The sequence below is a fragment of the Caloenas nicobarica genome, chromosome 14 (assembly GCF_036013445.1).
Source record: "Caloenas nicobarica isolate bCalNic1 chromosome 14, bCalNic1.hap1, whole genome shotgun sequence".
NCBI classification, from domain to species: domain Eukaryota; kingdom Metazoa; phylum Chordata; class Aves; order Columbiformes; family Columbidae; genus Caloenas; species Caloenas nicobarica.
The window spans coordinates 9137032-9154577 of record NC_088258.1 but is presented as its reverse complement, the minus strand read 5'-3'; the positions used below and the strand labels follow the sequence as shown (position 1 = coordinate 9154577).

Here is a 17546-nt window from a genome sequence, read left to right as displayed (position 1 = left end):
GGCTTGGGCCATGATCGAGACCTCCAAATCTGTAGGCTGAAGCTAGTGAGATGAGTGATTGGCAGGAGCCAACCTCCCCATAATTTTCCGCTTTTAAATATCACAGTAATAAAAGGTAAAATCATTAAAGGACTTCTGCAGCCCACTGTGCCTGATCTGAAGTCAGGATGATGAAGAGCACGTAGCAAGGTTGTTATTAATATCCTGCCTCCTGATGATGGCTTTATAAACATCATCATCACAGGCACAGCTTCATGGTCGTATTTTGGCATGACCTTCTAGACAACTGTCATGCTTTTTATCACATTTACTCCTTGTTTGATATTTAAGCAATAAAGTGATATGGGGAAGACCTTGCCCCTAAATATCTGACCTTATACACAGGAGTATGAGGTCAAAACTGAGAGAAACTGTGTTAAGCGTAGTTGTGCTAAATGCTTTTTAGACCTGATGCTCCTTGTCTGGGAACGGTGCCATGGGCTATGGCAAGAGGGGGATCAGATGTTTGACGCCAGTGAAAACCCTCCATGCTGTCAGGGATGACTCATGGGCAGCAGCCCCACACAGCAGCAAGGTCACGCTCACACTGAAACTGGGGACTTTGCCTGGTGGGGATGAGGTCTTGGTGGGGACATGAGGGTCCTGGCTGCAGGGAGAGGGGCAGCTCCGCTTCTGTGAAGCCAGGAAAATATGCCAGCTTTCCTAGTGACTTGCGTATATTTATCATGGCTGTTTAAAGCAGAAATCAAAATCAGAGTGGAGAAGAGATTCTGTGCCTTCATTGGTGTGGATGGAGATGAGGAGCAGCTGTGGAGCCTGGGTCTGCTGGTGAGCTGGAGACTAGGGGTCACTGGTCCCCACTGGGACCTGGTCTCGTCTCAGTGCCATTAGAAATGGCTCTTTGTCCATTCCTTGGTCTCACTTAGTTTTCAGAGGTTGCCCTTTGCTGGAATAAAGACCCCGACTAGAGTCATATACCAAAGAGGGCTGAGGGATGGCCATAAGCCCAGGAGAAGGGTTCCTGCTAGAAGGATGGATGTAGAGAGTGAGTGCAGGGCTGTCCTAAGCCAACTGCATGGTGGGCAGCACTCACCCAGTGCAGGGCTGGGGTCTGCAGCCCCCACTGCTGAGGGGGCGTGAGCAACTGCGGATGGGGCAGCTCATCTCTGTAGGAGCTGGGTGGCAGAGAATGGAGTAAGGAGAGGCTTTCCTGGTGTGATGGATGGGGACCTGTTGCAGAACTGAGCATCTTGAGGTTGGTTGGGGCATCCTGGCTCAAGGACAGCGTGGGGTCAGACTGGTCCTTGGGTCTAGAAGGAAATGTCTCACCCACAGGGTTCGTATGAGCCCCTGGGCAACCCCACAGGACCAGTAGTGCAGCAGTGATGGGAAGGGGGAACAACTGACCTCAGCTGGTAACGGATAAGGGCATTGCTGGCACCAGCAGCCACCTTGCAGCCACTTGCATCAGTGCTGCCCTGGTGCTGCTCTGGCTCTCCTGGGCTGTGCCTCTGTCCCAACGCTGCAGGTTTGCCTTATTTCCCCACACCTCCTTGCCCTTTCCCAGGTCATCCTCGCCTAAAATGACGCAGCAGATGCGGGACTTGCAGCTAGCGCAGGCCAGGAAGCCGCCGGGCCCTTCCTCACCGAACGCGGCCAAGAGGCTCTACCGAAACCTGTCGGGAAAATTCCGCGTCAACTACACGTCCTTCGATGAGGGCAGCCTGGCAGGACGGGGCGAGAAGGAGAAGCTCCGCAAGTCCTACCTGGTCAGTGCGCCCTGGCTACATCCGGCGTCCCCACAGCTGGAGAGATGTGGATGGAGGGTCCGTGCATGGGCGATGCTGATAGGTGGAAGCTGCCCTGGAGCAGGTTCAGCTGGAGCTGATCCTAGTGTTTGCTCAGCATCCTCCATCTGTGTCTGCAAGGAACTAATGCTCCTGAGCCTCTGGGACCAGGGCAACCCCGTTGTTTGGATTAGTGGGATGCTACTGAAGGGCGAGGGTGTTGGGTGGGCTGGAGGAGGGTGCCCCATGCTCAGCCGACCTGCATTTCTCCCTCTGTTCAGTTCCAGAGCAATGCTGCCCTTTTTGAGGCCGTGGAGCTGCAGGACCTAGACAGGGTCCAGGAGCTGCTGAAGCAGTACAGCCCCGAGGAGCTGGACCTCAACACCCCCAACAGCGAGGGGCTGCTGCCACTGGACATCGCCATCATGACCAACAATGCTCCCATCGCCAAGGCCCTGCTGCAGGCAGGAGCGAAGGAGAGCCCACACTGTGAGTTGGTGTTGGGGAGCCCATCACCTGGGTCTCCAGCCTCGTGGAGTGGGGCACCCCAGGCAGCGGGATCCTGGTGGGGAGGCAGTCACTGGGCTCTGGGAAGCTGGTGCAGGCTGTAGCAGGGGCTCAAGTGGAGCCCAGGAGCAGGGCAGGGAGGGAAGGATGGGGTCTCAGGGTGAGGACTTGGTGCCAGCAGAGCCTGGGCGTGCCCTAACCACCTTCTCTTCCCTCCTGTCTTTCCTCCCGGTACACACGACTGTGCCCACCCACCCCACAGTCGTGAGCCTGGAGAGCCGCTCACTGCACCTCTCCACACTGGTGCGGGAAGCGGAGCAGCGCGTCAACGAGCTGACGGCACAGGTGGTGAACGAGGCACCCAACACCGACTGCTCCGAGAAGGAGAAGCAGCTCCGGGCCTGGGAGTGGCGATACCGGCTGTACAAGCGCATGAAGGCAGGGTTTGAGCATGCCCGTGAGTGCCCGCAGGAGGCCTTGGGGGGGCCAGGGGACAGCCCCCATGCTGGAGGAAGGAGTGGGATGGTGCGTGGTCCAGGCACCAGCACCTGTCAGAGAATCTCCGCGCCCTGTAACCAGGGCTCGCTGTGTGGATGCACAGGGTGTGAGTGCTCTGGGGACATGTCCCTGGGTGTTGGGGGAGGCCCAGGAGGGACACTGAGGGGTTCAGAGTGACCATCCTCACCATAGTGGTCCCTGCGCTCTCTGTCCCCAGGAGTGCCGGATGCCCCCACCAACGTCCACCTCTCTGTGGCCAGCAGTACCTCAGTGCAGGTGACCTTCTGGGAGCCTCTGAACGTCAACTCTGCCGTTGTCACCAAGTACAAAGGTAAGGAGTGGGGTCCCCACACCAGTACAGGGGACATGCATACATGCCAAGCATCTCAGGTGTGCCAGGGGGATGCTCTGGGACGCTCACCCTGGGCATGCCATACCAGCGGGCCAGGGCTGTTGGCAGTGCTGCCAAGCCCCTGTCAAGCCACCTTTGTGCTCAAGTGCAGGAGGAGCCAGGGCTGCATGCTGCCGGCCAGCTCAGCCACCACCCAAATGCTCCGAGCTGGACCAAACCACCATCTTGTACCAAGGCAAAACTCAGGGTGCAACTTGTTCGGTGCCCCTTCACCCTGCACATTGAGGGGCCATTGCTGTCCTGCCACTTCTGTGCCCCTCACCCTCTTAAACCAGATATTTTTGGCTTCTGGGAAAATTTTCTCTGTCCCCAGCTCTTGACCCATCATGTGAGTGTCTGACCCTGTCTGACGTGGCTCGGTGAGGAGGACCACGGCTCCATGTTCTGTCCCCCCACTGTGGCTCCCCCTCTCCCCTGCCTTCACTCAGCTGCCTCCAGCTCCTGTGCTGCCCACGGTCCCTCGGCAGCTTCTGGCCCTGACATGCTGCAGCCAGCCCTGCTGGCCTGTCCCTGCTCCAGAGCCATGCAGCACCTTGGGATCTCTCTCCTTTCAGTGGAGTGGAGCTGCTCCCCCACCTTCTCGCCGCTGCTCGGGGAGGCTGTGATCGACAAGCTGAAGAACCTGCACTTCACCATCCGGGGACTGGTGTCGGTGAGCTCTTGAGGCACCTCATGGGGGTTCAGGCTGTGGTGGGGAGAGCCCACAGCCAGGAAAAGCCACTGGCCATGGTACAGCGCATGGGATCCTTCCCTGGAGGGGATGGGGCATCATTTCAAGCAGGAGGAATAAGATTGTGTCACGTGGCATTCAGCACAGCCCGTGGGGAGACCCAAGAGCCTTGGGCCAGGAGAGCCATCTGACTGTCCCTGCACAGTCCTGGCCGCCCTAACAATGGGGAAACCCCCACACAGGGTGCCGGGGGACTCCCGAGTGAAAGGCAGAATGGGCCCATTCACCAAGCGCCTGATTTATCCTCTGTCCCCCCCACTCTCATCTCTATCCGTGCTCCTCCTGGGCAATAAATCAGTGGCTCCTTCCTCTGCCACCTGCACGAATCAACTCCCCACACCAGCCCCGTTGCTCACTGGAGAGGGGGAAATCAGCCCTGTCTCCATCTGCGGGAGCTCAACAAGGTCACAAGCTGGTTGGGGCTGGGACTCCCTGCTGTTTTATCTTCCCAAGAACCTCAGAGGCCAGGCTGCCTGTCAGCTGTCCCCTCCCCAAGGGCTGCTGTCCTGTGCCTGGCACACATTGGACCAGCATGATGGAGACAGGGTGGGATGGGGACCACGATAGGATGGAGCCAAGGGTGGGAACACAGGGAGATGCTGGAATGGATGGAGTTGCCCTTATCAGGGAGGTGCAGCACTGAAGCTCCAGGGCAGGCAGGGACTGCTGGCTTGAGCAGCAGGAAATCCCTCAATGTGGTTAGAGGGGCTTAACCAAGTGGTGGCGGGGGTGGGAGAGCTGCCCTGGTGCATGGCAGGATGGTACTCAAGCAGAGCCCGGAGCAGCGCCACTGCAAGGAGCTGGCCCGAGCCCATCCATCATGCTTTCAGAGCTGCTTTGCAGACTCCTGTCTGCCTTCATGAGTGCCTGGAGGCCTTGCAACATCCAGCAGCTTGACTGAGCTTTAATCAGAGGCCTTTAATTACTGTCGCCATGCCACAAGCCCCCGACAGCTCTGAGCCAGCTCCTTCTCTCCAGGGGCTGGATCCTTGCACATCCCAGCAGAAAGGCAGCTCCCTGACCCTCCAGGCTGTGGAAGCCCCATGTCAGAGGCCAGAGCATCTCCTGGCAAGGGGCATTTGCAATGTCCTGTCTTTCCTCTGCCTCCCCACAAACCAGCCACTCAGCGCTGTGGGGATTCTCTAGTGTCTGATAACAAGAGCTTTGTACAGCTGGGGGAGGTCAGAGCCGGTGACCCACGGTGTGGGCTCCCAGTTTAGTACTCCTTGTGGTCTACTGGTATACTGGGCTGGAGGGGATCCTTCTTCCCTCACACACTGAGCCAGGAGAGGTGCTGGAATGCTGAGTGTGCCTTCCCTCCTCACAGGGCACGGCTTACTACGTCCGGGTGTCTGCCTACAACATGAAGGGCTGGGGTCCCCCGCAAGCTTCCATGCCCCCATCTGCCATCCCTTCCAGTAAGTACCACTGGGAATGCCCACAGGAGCCAGCACCGGCTGTGGGATGGACTGGGGGAGGGCTGGGTTGGGGTCTAGTGGACCTGGGAGCAGAGGCAGCATTTGGAGTCTTGGGCCAAGCAGGGCGGCTGTGCCTGGCGATCTGGGATGCTGCCTCCAGCTGATAGGAGCTTTGCCAAATACTAATTTTTCAACCTGAAATTCTTCCAGCTGCCTGGTGAAGGCTGAGCCATTTTAGACCACCTGGATCAGCTCATCCTAAGGAGTGAGCTAGGAGAGAGGATGTTTTGCTTTCTCAGTTAAAAGGAAAAGAATGCAGCCATCTCCTCCATAGGAAGGAACGACACCACTGGTATTTTTAGCAGAGGTTTGCAATTTAGTGCAGGGCAGATTTTGGGTCAGTCCTTACCGCCTCAGTGACATCTGCCCCAAAGTAGCCAAGCTTGTGCGAAGCCACAGCTGGCATGTGCTGACGGGAGACATGGTGGGATGTCCCAGCTCAGTCCCTGGAGATGCTTCCCAGGACTCGGAGCTGTCCTGGTCCCGGGTGGCAACAGGCTCCCTGTGCCACCGCATGCTCTTACCCAGCCTTGGGAGCCTGTGTTCCCTGGCACCGAGCTGCGATGGGGGTCGTGAGCCCCACCAGAGACCAGCTCTGGGCTGTCAGCACTCACCTCCTCACGCTGGCACTAGGGCAAACAGGAGGGAAAAGCCACCCAGTTCCACACGAGGCACCTCAGGGTGCTGGGAGAGACAGGCCAGGAGGACTCAATGGGAAGGAGCAGCCCCAAAGGGTGAAGTTCAGAGCTGAAGGGGCTCCAAGGTGGCCTCTGCCCCTCACCACTGATCCCGAGACCTGGAGCAGCTGAGCCCGTCCCAGGGAGACAGCAGCAGGGCAGTGGGTGCCTGGCATAGCTCGAGCTGCAGATACACAAGCACTGTAGCACTGATAGGGAAAACGCAAAAATACAGAGTGTTTTAAAAAGATGGACCCAATTTACCCAATATACTGCTTTGAAATTGGGTCCATCTTTTTGAAACACCCTGTATACATGTATATGAATGCGTAGAGCAAGCCCCCCCCATGCAAGACATTGCCCTGGCTTTACCCTGTCCTAGCAGTGGGTGTCCGTCAGGTTTGCACCCTTTGCTATCCCGCACGGGTCACATTCCCCATGACTGAGATCCATGCAGCATCGATACAGACTATGGCTGAAGTGAATCAGACATGAGTGAGTTTTATTTATTTTTATCCCCATTAATATTTCTCCCTTCAGTAAAGATCCGTCTCTGGCCCAGCAGAATATAGTCAGGCACCTCCCTGGGTGTTTTTAAAGCTCCTAAAAATAGTGACAAGGCCCAGCCAAAGTTAACAGAGCTGAACTTTCCATGGAAAACAGCAGCAGGCAGGACATAGGGGGTGTTTAAAGCAATTAATGTAAAGCTAACGTAGAAGCGCTGGCAGGTCACCGGCCCCAATCTTGGTCCTGCTGCTGTTTCGCACCCAATGGAGCTGACAGGAGAACTTATTTATGTGTTTGCCTAGGTGAGCCCAGCTCTCGGCACTCGCTTGGAAAAAGCTACAGCTCCAGGGAAGACCTGGAGGAAGACACTGGAAAGAATTTTATTATTTTAAGACCAGTGAAGTGTGGCAGCAACAGACAGGACCTTGTTCTTTCCCTCCGCCAAGTCTTTGCCGTGCCATGGGGTGGCTGGTGGCCATGGGCTGCTGTGCAGAGCTGGGATACTCCTGGGTAGAGGGGTGCAAAACTGGGGATCTCCCAAAGCCCAGCTCACCCAGAGGTGCCTGGCAGAACTGCTGCTCTGCCATGCTCTGCCTGTGGGACACCTGGGGAGGTGCCAGGAGGTGATGTGCTGTGTGGAAGAGGGGACAGGAACCCCTCTTTCCTCCCAGGACAAGGGGCGCTGGGGATGATGCTGGTCTGTCCCCTGCAGACTGGCGGGAGTACGACGGTCGGGCCCCACGACGAAGGGGACAAGCTGAAGCTCTGGACCATCTGCTGGGCCAGGTGAAGACCGTCCACCAGCACTGCGTTTGCCATGGTGAGTGCTTGGCACGGCACTGCAGGGAGGCTGGGGTGGGGCATCCAGCCAGGCCTCCCAGGGTTGTGGCATGGTCCAGGGGCTGCAGTGACATCAGAAGTAGGTCTGTCCCATGGATGAGCATAGCAGGGAGACAGCTGAGGCAGTGGAGACCTTGGCAGAGCCTTCGCACTGGTTTGGTATGCCTTGCCACAGGCTACTGGCATGGCCCTTCATCTCCTGCTGCAGCATCTTCTGCTCTCTGCTCCCCCAGAGCCCTGCAAGAACCAGCCCCAGAGCAGGAAGCACTCGGTCTCCAAGAGCCTCAAGCACCTCTTCCACCCTGGCAGCAAGTTTCTCAAGACGCTGAAGCGGTAAGAGGCTAGTGCAGGGGTGGTAGAGCGCCCGACTCCCAGCAGGGACATAGGGCTGCCCGTCCTGGGCACAGCCAGGAGCTGCGGGCACAAGCTGGGGGCTGGGGGTGCTCAGAGGTGGGTCCTTGCCTGGACTGACCTAGTGCTGTCAGTGAAGATGAATCCAACTGCCCAGAAATCGAGCTTTTCTCCTTGGTGTTTCCATCCAGACTGGCCAATCTGCACCTGTACCCAAATCTCCGTGCCATCTCTGAGCATCACCCAACACCCCACCACCCTCCCACAACCCACTTTCATGCTTGGCGTCCAGGCCCCCCCGCATGTCTCCTGCACAGGCCTGGCCCCATCGCCCTTGCTTATGCTGGCTGGGGCATCGGACATGGCATCAGCCGTGGCATCAGCCAGGCTTGCCTTGCTGGCAGCGTTGGATTCCTGCTCCACGGGCTGTTGGAGGAGCTGAGACCTGGGACAGGGCACCTCCTTTGCCCTTGGGAGAGAGACCCTTTGGGAGATGAAGCTGGCAGCCAGGGCTGACACTGAAGTCTGTCTTCCCTCCCATGTAGGGGCCTCTACCTGACAGCCATCTTCTACAAGGACGACAACATCCTGGTGACCCACGAAGACCAGATCCCTGTGGTGGAGATCGATGACACCTACTCCTGCTTGCTCATGCAGGATTTTCTCTGGTTCACCAAGGTGGGTGGCCCAGGGACCCTGTACCCTGGACACAGCATCTTGCAGCTCTGGCATTGCCTCCAGGGGCTCCGCTGTGCCTCTGCCCTCGTGCACTCGTGGGACAGCAATGTCGAGAGCTGGTCACAACCTGGGAGTGCCGGAGTGAGCCAAGCGGGCATCGCGCACCGCTGCTGCCTTCAGCTGGCGGCAGCTCCCCCCGGGTTCTGGGACTGGGCAGCGCAGGCAGCACACAAGCTTTCTGCTCACTAGGGTTCAGCAGGGACCAAGGAACCACTTGCCTCTCTGTAGGGATACCAGCAGCTTCTCAGCTGTGTAACTGCTTTGCTGCAGCATCCTGCCGCAGCAGCTCTGTCTGTTATACAGAGCAGGATGTGCAGGGTGCTGCTGCCTCATCCTCTGCTGTGAGGAGGTTTAGTGAAAGAGGAGGTGGGCAGCTCAGGGCCAAAACCTTTTACTGATGGTCCTTATCTACTGAGGGAGAAGGCTGTCTTCTCCTTCCTTCTCTTGGCTATCTTCTACTCAAACTTGAGAAAGTCTCAGTCCTAGATAGAGGCAGATTCCCAAGTGGACACAGCATGGTGCTTCCCTCAGGTACAGGCTCTGGAGGCATCTCAGGGTACCTGTGGCATAGGAAATCACACCCCTGCTGAGAGGTGGTATGTGCCTGTGCACATTCCTAACCCAGCTCAAACAAAAAGGCAAATGGATTTCCCCAAAACACCTTTGTGTGAACCAGCTGCAGGCAGTGGCAGCTGGTGGTGATGACCCTTTGGTGTGTCACAGGTGTCGTGCATGTGGGACGAGATCCTGTGGCTGCGGCAGTGTGTCACCGTCTCCCAGTCGTCCTGCTCCTGCATCCTGCAGACACGCTTCAAGATGCTGCTGGCCATCTCGCAAATGCAGGTGAGGGTGGGTCTGGGGGAGGAGTGAGTGTTTTTTGGAGGGCACTGTGGAGCCAGGGTCCCTTGGGAGCAGCATGTGGATGTGCTGCACCCAGGAAAACCCCAGGCTTTTCCGAACCTATCCACAGCTCAGTCAGTGACAGGACTGGGTGCCCCTGCTTTGTCCTCCCTGGCGGGACCCCACTCGTGGGGTGATGGGGTGTCAGACTTCGTAGCAATCTCGCGCAGAGGGGCTGGGGGCTGTCAGTGGGTGCTTTGGGCAGGCTGTTTTCCCGCTGGCAGAGGGGAGACCCCTCCAGTCATATCCTGGCTGCCCAGACCCACAGAGCACCATGCCTTGAGGATGTTCCCTGACCACCTGCTTTCTCCTGCCCTGCTGTCCCATCGCGCAGGGGCTGCTGGGCATCCAGGACCTAGGGCAGGTCTTCTTCGAGCCTGTCAAAGACAAACAGGGCAACATCCTCATCATCACCCTGAAGGAGGTGAAGACCAACCAGACCTTTGAGAGCGTCCGCTGGGTTCCCATCTGCAAACTGCAGACCAGTCGCAAGTCCGTGTCCTCCCCGGAGGAGCCCACTGCTCTGGACACGCTGCTGATCTCCCTCCAGGTGATTGCAGGGGATTACAGTGGGCTCCATTGCGGGACTGCCAGCGCTCCCTTCTCCCCTTGGCCTGGAAAGGCCACGGCAGAGCCCAGACCACTGAGGGTTTGGTCCTGGCTGCAGGTGGGGGGAGCAGAGCCCAGCCAGCCTGCAAAATCCCTGTTGCTTTGAGGGGAAGCAGCAGGCTGGTGCTGGATTCATCCTGGCAGTACTGGATCGTGCCTGCTCTGCCACTTCCCTTCTGCCAGATGGGTGCCTGATACGAGGGCAGGAGAGAGCCCCGCTGCAAGGGCTTGCTCCATCCAGCAGCACCTTTCTCTGCAGGACAAGCTGACTTACCACCAGCACAGCAGCCATGCCCTCTCCCCAGGCCTCTACCTGGGCTACTTGAAGCTTTGCAGTGCCGTGGATCAGATCCGAGTGCTGGTGCCGGAGCAGCTCCCCAACATCCTCTGCCACGTCAAGATTCGCTCCAACCCAAACATCTCCAGGTGGGGCTTGCAGGGCAGCTTAGCCAGGGCACCCAGGGTCCTCTGTCCCGTCCAGCCTGAGAGCACCTGACACCTTCTGCTTCTGCTCTCAGGCTCCTGGCAGCAGCATAGCATTCCTGCTCAGCCCCGCTGCCTGCCATGCAGGGCAACCTGGGGCTGGAGCAAACCAAGGTCCCCCTCTACCTCTGCAGCTCCCGCATCCCTTGGGATGCTGCACTGTCTGGGTAGGAGCAGCTGAACAAACACAGCTCTCATAGCGACTGCATGTTCAAGTCCACCCAAGCTGCTCCCTCCTGTACATGTCTGTCTCTCCCTTCTCCAGGGAGGAGTGGGAATGGCTGCAGAAGATGGCCAGCATGGAGGAGCCTGTTCCTGCAGAGCCAGAGGCTGAGACCTCCCAGAACCACTTGTTTCAAGAGCTCCAAGTGGCCATCAAGGAGCTAATGACCCTGGTCAACATCCCATTGCAAGAGGTAGGGGCAGGTGCCGAGGTCTGGGGAGGCAAAGAAGCCGTGGAGCACAGTGCTGGTCACCGCAGCAGGCCAAGTACCACAGCCCCTGGGCCCTCTTTGCGAGCCCGAAGCATCAATCAGGTTTTAGTCCCATGCAAATAGAAGGCAAGTGGTGGACAGCCAGGGTCAGAAGCATCTGCCTGCCCAGGGGCAGTGTCCTCAGGAGTTGTTTGTCTTACCCTCACCTGCCTATATGTCCAAAGCAAGGATGGTGAAGCTGGGTTTGCATTATTGCCTGCCATGGGGTTTGGTCCTGGGCTCAGCCCTTGCAGCATTAGACCAGCCCAGCTCTGCCCCTCCAAAGCAGGATGGTCACTTGCCAGTGGTGGGTTGGAGCTGCAGCCCCTGGGGCCAGACTGCATGGGGCGAAATCCCTCCTCCACCATGCTGAGTATTCACTGGGAAGGTGCCCACCAGCCCCAGTGCCAGGCACATGCTTCTAGCTGTGCAGCTGTGAGGGCACCACTCTGAGCAGGGCTGAGCCCGTGCTTGGTGGAACTTCTTCTCTGAGACACTGTTGTAGTGACTTTGACCAGTAGTTTAGAGACTTTCAGGAAAAATAAGAGAGAAAGGGAGGTGCGCAGATTATGCAAAAAGCAAGGAGCCTCTGGCTGTGGGCTGAAACAGTAGTGTCCCTCGACTGCGGATGGTCCGTGGGACTCCTCTGCGGATGAGGGCCCACCAGGTGACGTTTGCAGCTGTTACTTGCAGTGTCTTCTTGCAGGCCAAAGATTTCCGTCTGTACAGCCAGGAAGTGCTGGACTTTGGGGGGCAGGTCTCCTTCCTGCTGTTGCTCCCTCCATCAGATGACGTCTGCACCGCTCCAGGCCAGAACAACCCCTACACCCCTCGCTCCGGCTTCCTCACGCTGCCACTTCAGATCTTTGAGCTAGGTGAGGAGAGGGAATACCAAAACCCAACCTTGCTGGTCTTGTTCTCTCAGATCTCACGAGAGCTGGGACAGGCAGTGGGGTGGGCTGGAGCTCCCTCACCTTCCCTGGGAGAGAAGGGATGGAGGGCGATGCTGAGGGCTGTCTGGGCAGGCTAGAGAACAGCATTACCTGCTGGGTGGGCAGGGAGGAGCCTGTAGGCCATCCACAGCAAAGGACCTGATATTTTTCATTCCCTTCTCTCTTTTTTCACTCTCCTCAGTCCACTTCTTCACATATGACCGGGAGTTTATCACCCAGTACTGCCAGGTGTCAGCGCTTCTGGAGCTGGAGTCACTCCTCTCTCAGCAGAGCCTCAGGGAGGCTTTCTCCGACGCTGAGCTCTCCACTGCGAAGCAGAGGCACCAGCAGGTCCAGGACTACATCCAGGTACATGGAGCGGGGGCACACTGGGAGGGAGCCAGGCACGATAGTGCCCCTGGGACATGGCCAAAACAGTCAGGCCCTGGATGAGCTGCAGGAGCATGTACACGCTACCCCGTTTCCCAGCACCCCTGCCTGCAGGAGGCAACTGCTGCTGAACTGGCAGCTGCCAGTGGCCAAAGCAGCATCTTACCACCTGAGAGCACTTTCTTGGGATTCCATGACTCAGGGATTCCCCCAGAGCTTTCACATCTTGGGAAAGGTGTGTAGGAAAAACCTGTGTTTGGCTGTGGGGCTTTTTTGTTGCTGTTATTTGCTTTTTGAAAGCAACTCTTCATTTCCTGTTTTGGCAGCAAATGGAGGAGATCTGGCGCGAGATGCGCTGGATTATGGATGCCCTGCAACACGCCCGGTACAAGCAGCCCTCCTGCGGGGTGTCTCTCAGTGGCTTCCTCAGCGAGGCTGGGGCTGCAATGAAGGAGAAAACTCGATCCACCTCATCCCACCTCGACTACCTTCCCTCCCCAGCACCCTCGCCAGAGACCAGCCGCAAGATCAACTCTGGTAAGGAGCCGGCTTTGCAGAGCTCCTGCCACAGGGCTCAGGGGGCTGCCCGTGCTTGGGGGGATGGGAGGGCTGCTCTGGCTGGCTGCACTGTGGGGTGCAGGCAGGGCCAGCGTCAGGAGTACAGGCAGGGCAGTCGTTCTCCATGGGGGCAGGACCTGCTCTGCTGGAGCCTTGGTGAGCACAGCAAGGGCGGCAAGGCTTGGGGGCTTCCTTGGACTCCACCTGGTGCGAACCTTCAGCTGGGGTTGCTGACAGCAAGGCTGAGCCCTCTTTGCTTGTCTTATGCCCCTCGCAGACTCACATGGGCTGTCAGATGAGGAGGGCTCCTCAGAGGTGTTCCTGGCCACTGACAGCGACTACGACTCCAGCAGAGCACAGAGCCCAAAGGAGCTCGACCTGCTGTCCTCTTCCTCGGGGCCCGAGTGCTGCAGCAGGAGAGTTGCCCGCACCCTTCGGGACAGCGCCCCAGATGTCTTGCAGACCCACGAGCTCAAGACCCCACCACCACCTCCGCCACCACCACCGGAGGAGCCCCGGCCACCCCCTGAGCTCTACGACAGCGACTTTGTCCTGCCCAGCCGGCAGATCGAGCTGCTGCGCATCACGGAGAAGCGGCAAGCGTACTGCGTCCGAACCAGCAGCCTGGACTTCCCCAAACCGCATTGCCAGGCGGCCAGAAAATCCTGCCCTGGCTCTGTCGACAGCTCCCCAACGGAGAGCAGGACCACGGGCCACTGTGGCCAGCTCAGGCTGGGGACTGGCTTGACGCCCAGCTCCGAGCACAGCCAGGTTGGGCAGGGCTCGGAGCCCGTCTTCCGAACGCGCTCGGCCGAGTGGACTCAGAGCTTCCAGGAGCAGCCAGAGCAGCCCGCGTGCTTGGCTGACCAAGGGAAGAAGCCGGGCTCTGTCACCTTGCAGGTCTGCCCTCAGTATGAAACCGGACTCTCCAAAGAGACCAGTGTCAAGGTACCAGAGCCTGCAAAGGGCAGCGCTGTGGCTGTGCTGTGCCCGGATGGAAAGGGCTGACAGGATGGGGAAGGCAGGCAGCGAGGGCTCAGGTGCCCTTTGCCTGGCACTGCCCTCTCCGTCTGCCACTGGCCGGGGATGAGGTTCCTTTGAGCCCTGCAGCACTCCTGCCCTGCGTCCCTTTGTCCCTGCAGCAGTGACAAGGCTCCCAGCAGCACAGCATGGGGTGCATGGCTCTGCAGGAGTGATGGCCACTGCTGCAGAGAAGGGTGAGCCAGGGCCACAGGTAGAGTATTTTGTGGGGACAAGGCAGTGGAGCTGTGTTTCAGTTCTCGGTCCATGGTTCAGCAGCTGACAGTGGGTTAGTGCCACCCAGGGCGAGCAGGCAGTGGGTAATGGTCACTTTGATGGTTTCACTTGCCGCATCCTGGTGTTGAAACACGTAAGTCCCCTGGACGAAATCCAGCTGTCACCCCCCTGCCCTGTCCCCGACCTTCCCACAGCCTCTCTCCCCAGGTCTCTGCTCTGCTCCCTTCAGCCCCATGTGCCTTTGGGGAAGGGAGAGCAGGAGCCGCTCCTGTCCGGCCCATGGAGCGGAGCAGGCAGAGCTGCCTCCTTGCTGCAGGTGTTGGCGTCCACCAGAGCCACTGTACGACCTGGTTTCTCTCCTCGAGGGCTTTGCTGAGAGCTGACCCCCAGCTCCGATCACCCTCTGCTCTGGGTGGAATCCCCCATGGAGGAGGTCCCCTGGGCACGCATTTTGGGCAGGTCCACCTCCTTTGCTCCCAGCCATGAAGATCCTTTCCCCATGGAAATTTCCCTTGTGGCATTCCTGGTTCCCAGAGCTGATGGAGAAACCCAAGCACAGCCTGCCCGTAAAATGGCAGAGGAAGGGCAGAGCCCAGGGGCTGGTGGGTTTTATTGCCGGGGAATTTTGATAGCCAGTTTCTCTGCACCCCGCAGGGATGGTAGAAGCAGAGGGGAATGTGACTCGCAGTATTTTATTTTCCATTTGAGAAATTACCATAGATTTCTGTGCAACTGAAGCGCAGCCTTCGGGTTCCTGGCGGGCTGCCCACGTGGCTTTTGAAGTTGCAAAGCTCTGGACACGCCTGCTTGAAAGCGTTTTACGATGTTCTTCTCGAAGAAAGCCGAGTTCAAAGGAAAGCCTCCTTGGCTGGCGTAAATCAGCTGAGCCCTGCGATGATTGTTGGGAGCTGGCAGGGTTAACGTGGGCCGAGGGCTCGGACCACCCCGCCGGGGCACTGCTCACGGCGCTCCGCAAACCCGCACGGATGTGCCAAAGGAAACCATCGCCTTGCCCGGGCGAGGATGGATGTCCCGCTTTAGGGCCTTTGAAGTCAAGTAGTGGGTTCCTGACAGTCATTAGCAGTCAGAGCCTGGATGAGCTCATTTTCTCAGCCATATTCAGGATTCAGAGGGTAGTCCCCAAGAAAGTGGAGAGGGAGAGCGAGGGCGGCTGTTGGTGGGGGAACCCCAGGTTTGTGAATGGGACAAAACTTAGCACCGCTTCCCAAAGCAGCTTCAGCTTCAGCACCGCTAGCTTGGCAGAGCCATCGAGGTGCAGCTGGTCTGAGGGTTGGGATCCTGCTCACGAGGGGGTCTTTACACAGATGCCTCAGTGTTGCCAGGAGCAGGGCTGGGACTGTCCCTCTCCGGCTGCAGGTTAAGGGACAGTGGGACAGCCCAAGCAGAGTGGGTGAGGTGTAGGTGACACAGGCAAGAGCAGAGCTGTAGGGACACGGAGTGCAGTGGAGGCCAGCAGGCGCTGCCCGAGCTGGGGCCGTGGCTTGCTGGTTGTCCCCGGACACAGTGTGCCTGTGGCTTTGCATCAGGCACCTTTGGGGCAGCAGTTCCTCCACCCCAGTGCTCACCACTGTAGGACACGCTGTGTGATGCCTCTGGCCCCCAGTTCCTCCTCGTTCCTCCCCCTTACCATCCATCTTTCCCACCTTTCTCTTTCCGCAGCTGCACATCACCAGCCAGACGTCCGCCGGGGAGGTGGTGAAGCTGGTGGTGCTCGAGATGAACAACGTCTCCCGCGGCGTGCTGGGCGGCTCGGCCGCCTTCTGCTACCCCGAGGAGCAACTGGAGCACTTCGGACTGGTGTTTGCCTCCGACGAGAGCGAGCAGTGGCTTCCCGATGACTTCTTGCCTCTGTCCCTCCAAGCTACCCGGCCTGAGGGACGGTTCTATGTCCGGATCAAGGAGACGTCCCCTCTGGTGCTCCAGTACGGACCAGCCACCACCGTATGAGAGGAGGAGACAGCTGGGCGGCGCGGGGACCTCAGCTTCCAGAGAGCAGACAGCTCGTCTCTGATGCTTCCTTCTTCCACAGACACCCTCTCATCAGGCATCCGTGGGGTGGAATGGGATCATACTGGGCTGTGTGTTATTTGTTTAATTTTTTTTTTTTTTTTTTTTTTTTAACCAAAGAGACTTCGAGAGTCAGTTTTTCTGACTGCAGAAGAAGAGGGTGGAGTGCGGAGACCTCAGAGCTTGGGAGGAATCTTTGCAGGAATGGAATTTTTGAAAGTAAACATTTTTAAGGGGAAAGGAGGGGGGAGAGTGAGAGGAAAAAATATTACAAGAAAAAGCAGCAATACCTTTCTTTTTTCTTCTTTTTCTGAAAAACCTTGTTTGGGATTCACTGAAAGCAAAGCCACAGAAGATTGCTGGGGAGGGTTGTGGTGTCAATGAGGAGAGGGCACGAGTCACAAGGACAGCACTGAGAAAGGTGTTTTCCCATCTGCCCTCCTTTCACTGTACCCGGAGAACCAATTCTTGCACATAGTTCTTGGAACAAAATTATATTGTTATTTTTTTCCGACAAAAATGTATAATAGTTGTGCTAGAGACAGTGGAGTTATGTAAGAGGTGAAGACCCTTTGACTTGTTTTAAAGGCAAAAGGAACCCACGCAGCCAGCCCCATGCCCACACAGATGTGCACACAGCTGTGTTGACACCACCACTAGAGGTTTGCTATAGGGCATCTACCGTACCACCCTGCTCACCCCCCTGGGATTTCCTTCCCTCCTCGGTTGCCGTTTTGTTCTGGTAATTGTGCTTGGCCTCTCTTGTATGTCCTACAGCATGACATTTTGTTAGCCACTAGGTCTCTTGTTAACAAGGTTATTTTTCTGATCTCCTGTGGTCCATAGTAAAGATAACTGCTGCTGACTGTGTATCACTCCTTTTCTTCTTGCGGCTTGATGAGTAGTGTTCATTCGTCTGCAAATTAGCCCTGATTTCAAGGGCTGGGCTTATCTTTCCCAGGAGCATTTAATGGGATGCTTTCCACCCAGTAGAGGTTTACGTTAATGTGAAAATCGCATGTGTGGGAGCGAAGTGCCAGTTAGAAATGCTTTTCTGGGCTTTGTTGCTCTGTAAGGCAGTAAAATAAGCTTTGTCATGCAAAGCCAGTCACCTCTATGTGGCGTTGGAAACCCAATGGTTGTAGGGCCCAAATGTCTGCAGTTAAATGCATTAATTTGGTCCTGCAGTCCCCACTGAGAGAAGAGCACTAGGAGCAGAGCACGGACGGCGGTGAGAGCTTGCAGCTGCATTGCAGCTGGCGCAGACACTTCCAAGGGAGCAGCAGCAGCGAGGTGCGAGGCTGGCGGCTCCTTCCCAAGGTGAGGCTGGTGTGGCCGATGCCCCTTGAGCAGCCGCCTCACCCCTCTTCCATCTGCACGGTGGGATGAGG

The 17546-nt window shown here is 57.6% G+C and overlaps 1 protein-coding gene across 3 annotated transcripts in view; it reads left to right on the top strand.

The window, feature by feature from the left end:
* LOC135994232 (ankyrin repeat and fibronectin type-III domain-containing protein 1-like) overlaps positions 1-16987 on the top strand; it is a 227774-nt gene extending 210787 nt beyond the window's left edge. For all 3 annotated transcript variants that reach the window (XM_065644654.1, XM_065644652.1, XM_065644653.1), the window contains 18 exons: positions 1568-1769; positions 2069-2276; positions 2557-2751; positions 3010-3123; positions 3759-3856; positions 5262-5352; positions 7309-7416; positions 7670-7769; positions 8333-8465; positions 9249-9368; positions 9760-9975; positions 10294-10460; positions 10783-10933; positions 11697-11865; positions 12125-12291; positions 12639-12849; positions 13148-13818; positions 15808-16987. In XM_065644654.1, the coding sequence (XP_065500726.1) occupies positions 1568-1769; positions 2069-2276; positions 2557-2751; positions 3010-3123; positions 3759-3856; positions 5262-5352; positions 7309-7416; positions 7670-7769; positions 8333-8465; positions 9249-9368; positions 9760-9975; positions 10294-10460; positions 10783-10933; positions 11697-11865; positions 12125-12291; positions 12639-12849; positions 13148-13818; positions 15808-16095 (3409 nt within the window). In that variant the 3' untranslated portion in view covers positions 16096-16987. The remainder of the gene's footprint in view (positions 1-1567; positions 1770-2068; positions 2277-2556; positions 2752-3009; positions 3124-3758; positions 3857-5261; positions 5353-7308; positions 7417-7669; positions 7770-8332; positions 8466-9248; positions 9369-9759; positions 9976-10293; positions 10461-10782; positions 10934-11696; positions 11866-12124; positions 12292-12638; positions 12850-13147; positions 13819-15807) is intronic.
* The last annotated feature ends 559 nt before the right edge of the window (positions 16988-17546 follow it).